Source organism: Pelobates fuscus, chromosome 5, assembly GCF_036172605.1.
Source record: "Pelobates fuscus isolate aPelFus1 chromosome 5, aPelFus1.pri, whole genome shotgun sequence".
NCBI lineage: Eukaryota > Metazoa > Chordata > Amphibia > Anura > Pelobatidae > Pelobates > Pelobates fuscus.
In genome coordinates this window covers 338,951,725-338,958,446 of record NC_086321.1, presented here as the reverse complement: position 1 = coordinate 338,958,446, position 6,722 = coordinate 338,951,725, and the positions used below count along the sequence as shown (strand labels likewise).

At 41.4% G+C, this 6,722-nt stretch overlaps 1 protein-coding gene across 1 annotated transcript in view; it reads right to left on the bottom strand.

Annotated features, from left to right (window-relative positions):
* Positions 1-340: 340 nt before the first annotated feature.
* GSS (glutathione synthetase) overlaps positions 341-6,722 on the bottom strand; it is a 125,728-nt gene continuing 119,346 nt past the window's right edge. Inside the window, exons 9-13 of the mRNA XM_063455774.1 lie at positions 5,932-5,998; positions 5,039-5,233; positions 4,035-4,116; positions 3,704-3,893; positions 341-578 (exon numbers count right to left, since the gene is read on the bottom strand). Coding sequence (XP_063311844.1) covers positions 455-578; positions 3,704-3,893; positions 4,035-4,116; positions 5,039-5,233; positions 5,932-5,998 — 658 coding nt within the window. The 3' untranslated portion in view covers positions 341-454. The remainder of the gene's footprint in view (positions 579-3,703; positions 3,894-4,034; positions 4,117-5,038; positions 5,234-5,931; positions 5,999-6,722) is intronic.

Below are 6,722 nucleotides of genomic sequence, written 5' to 3'. Positions count from 1 at the left end.
CGGCTCAGATCGCATGGGTTATAGGGACAAACTGAACTCTAAACAGTGCGGAGAGCTGAAGGAAACAATCTAATGGGTAACTGAATCTGATAGAAAATTGGCTCTGGTGGCCCTTTTATGAAGGCATCAGAGAGACCAGGGGGAGGGGTTTGCTCCAATTTGATACAATGCTCTCGAAGTACGAACTCTGTCTGAGATCTCTAGAAGACCATTGTTGATGGGCCACCACAATTTACTACTGTGCCACACTGCTCTGTTTGTCTATCAAGGTAAAATAGTCTATTTGCCTATGAGCAGTGGTTTCTTATTAAGCTGAAAACAATTCACAAGATACTGAGAATAACACCTGATGTATCCCCACTAGGGCTATTTTAGTTTACAAATATAACCTCTAGGATCCAGCACAGGTATTTTTAGGCACATTAAGAGATTACAGGTCCACTATTATCCTACATTATACAAGGAAAGGATTGTCCAGGACCGCCACACCTGCTGCAACTCCACCATCTTCATGCTCCGTGGCTTTTGTCCTAAGGAGGTGACCGACGCCTTCATTCATGACCACCTGTTTTCCTTGCCTAAAAAGGAACAAAAATTAGCCACAGCACCATCGCAAGGATCTACGGTACACTCAGCTGGGGTGATTTTCTACTCGCCAATAGCTGGTGGGCGAGAGGAAACTTTGAGCCCTCTACAGATTAGCTATATTTGTAAACAGAATACTAAATTGTGCGGCAGACATTGGGGAATGAGAGGGGTGTCCTATTGTTAAAGGGAATCTATAGTGTACGGAATACAAAGTTGCATTCCTTGCACTATAGAGCCCTCTCATCCCCCACCCCATCACTCATGAAGGATTAAAAAAAACTTTAGTCACTTACCAGATTCCAGCGCCAATGTCCCTCGGTGCTGGGTCAGCGTTCCGCCTCCTCTGTTGTCATCCGACGGCGGAGAGGGGACTAATGCGCATGCACAGCAAGCACATTAAGCTCTCCACATAGGTAAGCATTGTTTTAATTTTACTGACATTGGATGTCCTTGTGCAGAGTGTGAGGACATCCAGCATCCGTTTGGGTAACCAAAAGTTGGTTAGCCACCAAAAACTGCAAAGATATACATTGAAGGACTAAGTGGGACTGGGACACTGCACCAAGACCACTTCAATGAGATGAAATGGTCTGGGTGCTCATAGTGTCCCTTTAACACCTGGGTGAAAGATGTATCCTCTGGGTAAGAGGATAAATGGCCATGGGAAGACACGAGCAAGAGAGAGAGATGCCACACTAAAAAGAACAATCATTGACTGAAACCTGCAATAAAAGCCATACTCATCCATGTAGGTCTCTAACTTGCTGTTACTTGGTAGTTTGGCATTACCCATAAAAGGACTATTAATACTTTCAACGTTTAATATTTGAGATTAATAATCACCAGTTGGTTTTTTTTGTGTTTAATTGAATAAAGATTAGAACAGGTTTTGAAGGTGTGCTCATCCAACACAGGCTGAAACAAGAAAAAAAGCTCACACATAAATCAGTTGACAACTCATTCTGAAACAAGTCTAAAAGGCACAGTAACTGACAGTCTGTATTCCCATGGAAAGGGAACTGAAAAATGCTTAAAGGAACATTGCAAGCACCATATGCAGAACAGCCACCTGTATAGATTGTGGTGCCAGGAGTGCCCTGACGCAGTCCCAGAGTAATCTGTCATAATAAAAGGTTTAACCCCTTAAGGACACATGACATGTGTGACATGTCATGATTCCCTTTTATTCCAGAAGTTTGGTCCTTAAGGGGTTAAGCATGGTTTGACACTTAGCTCCGTCTCATCAGAGGTCTGCCCTTCATCTGGTTTTCTCAGAGCTGGAGAAGCCAAATGTAATTCAGTTCAATGTAGCTACTCATTAAATTCGTCCATGGCTGAGACAGCTCAGCTGATGCTCTCAGCCCAGTGGTTCCCAAACTGTGTGCCACAGGGGTGCCGCAGAATGTTTCCCCGGTGCTATAATTATAGCACTGGGAAACATAACTGCTGAGCATGGGCCGTTCGTGTGCCACGGTCCTTTAAGACCGCGACCGGGCCCCTGTAATGTCGGCCGGCTGGGAGGAAGTGACAGCCTGTCACTTCCTCCCAGCGTCATGCAGAGAGAGGGAGAGGAGCATTCCAGAGTTGCAGCAGCCAGCAGGACTCCAAGCCAACTGGACATACAAGGTAAGCTAACAGGAGGGTGGCTGGAGATATAAAAAAATATCACTTGTGTGTGTGTATATATGTATGTGTGTGCGTGTACATATATGTCAGTGTGCTTCAGTCAGTGTGTGTGTGCACACATCTGTGCATCAGGGTGTGTGCATGTATTAATGTTTGTATGTGTCAGGGTGTGTGTCTGTATGTCAGTGTATGCGTGTGTAAAGGTGTGTGTATGTGTCAGAGTGTGTCTATGTGTGTGTGTATATGTGTCGGTGCATATCTATGTATCTGTGTGTTAATGTGCATGTATATCTGTGAAAAGTATGTGTGCATACATCCATGCAGCCATACACCAGCACAACATACAAACACACTCCTGCAATCTAACACAAATATTACATACAAACTCCCCCAAAAAATATACAAACACACCCCATCACTCAACAAATACTTAACACAAATGTACATCTGCATTAAAAAGTGAACATTACATTCAGACACACCCCTGCAATCAAACTCAAACATTACATACAAACACACCCCTGTATTACACACTAAAACTATATACAAGCACCCCTTTAAACACAAACAATGTACATTACTCTATAGCGCCAGTAAATGCCACAGCGCCACATTTTGACTTGGGGTGCCTTGAAAAGATATTAAAATATAAAGGGCGCCTTGAACCCAAAATGTTTGGGAACCGCTGTCAGCCAATCAATGAATGAATGCATGTGTTGGCATCTCCTGCTTGAGAAGAATGTATGCAACATGGGCACCTGGCAGGCTGAAGTGGTTATGGTGCTCAGAATGTTCCTTTAAATTCTGGACTGTTGGTGCGTCTTGAGGATTGAGAACCATTATTTTACAGCATATGGAGACCAGCAGGTTAAAAGGATACTCCAAGCACCAAAAACAATGTTAGCCCAATGAAGCAGTTTTGGTGTATAGATACTGCTCCTGCAGTCTCACTGTTCAATTTTTTTTTTCCCCATTTAGGAGTTAGATCATTTTTGTTTCTGTTTGGTATCCGTTTCAATCAGATGTGACAGCACAGTGTGTTTACTTTAGATGTTTTCATCTCCTGCTCTGTTGATTGAACTTTAATCACACTGAAGAGGCTCATGCAGGGTCTAGAAGACTAATAACAGAGCAGGAGATACAAAATTCTAAAGTAAGTAGAATGTGTAAGAAAGGAAGTTTAAACAGAAAATGTGCAGGGAGACTGTGAGTCATATGCAGAAAAGGTGTGGCTAGAAACAGTGATTTAACTCCTAAATGGTAGAGAATTGAGAAGTGAGACTGCAGGGGCATTATATTCACACCAAAACCACTGAAGTAGGCTAACGTGGTTTTGGTGCTTACAGTGTCCCTTTAAAAATATACTTCCTAGTGATATTCAGACTAGCAACTTACTCATACACAGGCCACTGACAGCGACCCAAAAGAATCTAGAACACATTTATTGATAAATGCTACAAGTACCTTTTTAACAATGGGAGACACATACCTAACATATACACCAAACATGCCAAGCTCACTGATGCATTCTGAGATTTGAATTTGTCCTCCGGCTTTCAGGAGACAATTCTTAAGAGGTCGAGGCCTGATCTTATCCATCAGTATAAAGGAGGTGCGTTCGATGCTGTCTTTAACCTTCTCCAACACTTCTTTTATCTCCTCCCCGTATATATTGTTCCCTTGAAGAGGAATACAAAAAGTGATGCTTATTATTTTTGATATGCTGAATACAAAAGTATAAACCTCATTTACGGCAAATGGTTATTCAACACTGTCAAGTCACGCTAAATCTATGGAAATCGTGTTTTGTTCTGACTCACCTCCACCTTCTCTCTGAGGCTTCAGCACAAACTGATCTGGGTTATCAATGGCTATTTCCACAGTCTTATCACCCTCTTCACCCTAAAGCAGAATGATAAAATTATGATAACCTCAAAAGGCACCCCCCACTGTCTGCAAGCCACCATCTAAATAACAATCCTTCTTGAACCTTTGCAGTTCAAACAGTTAATATCAAACTTACATAATACAATGTTTTTAACAAGACTAACAATTGCTAGAATCACCATTCGGTATTCCAACAAAACGTCCTTATGCAGGTCATTTGTGACGTTAAAGGGTATATGTCATGCCTCCTATAACTTTCGTTCTTTTGAAAGATCATAAAATTGTATCTCTGTGTTGTGCTAGCAGATTTTCTAGCAAATATATAGTTTGTGAGAGTAGAAAAACAAATAGGTCTTTCTCCCATTTTCCATCTGTCAGTCAATTCTAGACGCTATGCCGAAGATTTAACTGAGACGGGAGAACAGAATAGAACTCCAACAGGCGGTCTTTTTGCTCTTTCCACATAGCAACCACAGTGCATGCACTGTGGTTGCTATTGAAGCTCCCTAGCCAACGCTACTAGCACTGGCAAGGGAGAATAAGAACGAAGTGACATGACGTTAGTCTGTACTGTGGCCAGCATGCTGGCTAATGAAGCTTACGTGTCGACTTCACACACGAGGTGTGACCTGCTTTGGGAAGCATCCCCATGCATTTTAATGAAGAAACAAGGCAGACTGGTTCACTGAGCATTTCTGTGCATCTGAATAAACAATTTATAAAGTTTATGCTTTGCTAATCATCTATTAAACACTACACAAACCTGCATACATTTGGTATCTCTTGCAAAAAAAAAGATTAACATATTAAAGCATGGCACTTAGTTGGCAGAGAGATGAACAATGTACTATGTTGATCAACCCTCTCTGTGTGTCACTTTGTTTAAAATAATAGAAGTAACGGTGCCAAGTTTTGAAAAGATCACAATCACACGTACAATATCCAAGGTGTACAGGCCTGCGAACGTCTCTCTGATCCGAGCAGTAGCTTCCCGTCGATCTGGTAGGAATTTCTCCAAGGTAAGAGGTCGACTCAGTTCCTGTTGGACCTTCTTGGTGCCGACTAGCTGAGTGGCCACATCTGGGCATTTCACTGCTTTAGATCTTTCCATCAAGAGACGCGCTTCCCAATCCTGCATGGTGTGATAAATTATCAGCACACTGTGCGTTATCTCATGGTCATCAAAGATCTCAGTCAGTCTGGAGAAAGCCATCCCTACCACATCTCCGCATGCAGAAGACTAGAACTGTCACACAAACCATAATTAGAACATAAACACCATGAAGAACCAACTCAACCACGTTCCATTACATGACCCGCGTCACATTTCTCCTGCCAATCTACAACCCACAAACCAAGAATCATTCAACATGCACAAGTCCACATTGTTATTACCATTAGGTGCACATGGCACTACGGCAGAAATTAATTCATCTCAGCTGTATAAAGGGACACATAAGGGCTTATTCAGTAAACACAGAATCGCGATGAACTAGAAATCTAATTTCAAAATTGACTTGATGTCACAATAGTAAAGTAGGCAAATTTTTCAAAATCTGCCCTTTTTGTTTTTTGTAATCTCTTTGAATTACAATTTGCAGATTAGTGGGTAAACCCAACACAATCAAAGTGTAGACGGTAACAGTAGGTTTGTTTATTTTTTTTTCTCAAATTATACTATCCTCAAGATAACAATACAATATGTTGCATTGTATTTTTGTTTATTCGGTTTATATCAGTTTCTCCAAAAAAAAAAAAAAAAAAAAAAGTGTAACAAAATACAAAGACAGTCTTAGAGCAGTGTTTTTTCATTTGGAATTAAATACACACCTTGTCTTCATAATCTTGAGGCATGTATCCAGTTCTAAAATAGGCCACGGCTACCTCATATCCATCCCTAAAACAAACCGTGCACGGATTAGTACCTAATCCATTGGAACAACATTAAATTCAGAAATTCGAAACTGGCAGCAAATTTGCCATTCTATATGGTGTAATAACTAGGATCAGTAGAATGCCCTCAATATGGAACAATTCCATATAGTATACATAAAGTACAATATGGTTCTCCAGCTGATCACGTTTTGAGCGATCTGTCCTTTTTTTACGCTTGGTACCATGAAAATATATTGAATATAGTGCAGTCCTCCATAGTGGTTTTGGTGCCATAATTGCCATGGCCTCATCCTATTGTAATATCAAATTTTAAGCACAGTTTGACCTTCACCCCAGAACCTCACCGCATCTCGTATTCTAAGAGCGGAAGAGGCTAGATATCAGGGTTGTTCAATATCAGAACAGATTCAACTCGTGCACTGACTCAACTGGTGGTCTTGGCCAATGAAAGTATGCCTAAATCGGCATCAGACTTTTCCTGCCTGAGATGACAGGATGAAGCCCAGACACCAAACAGGGCATGCAAAAATGGCTTGTCAGACTACGACGGGACAGTGACAGGGTACTCCAGCCATAACCACTACAGTGGTATGTAGTGGTTATGGTGTTTGGAATGTCGCTTTAAATACCCAAAGGGTGAACACAAGCATGGAAGCACAATGTAGTTAAGTTGGCAAACATGTCTCACTTCCAATCGACTCCTTCTAACAATAGTATTGAACAAA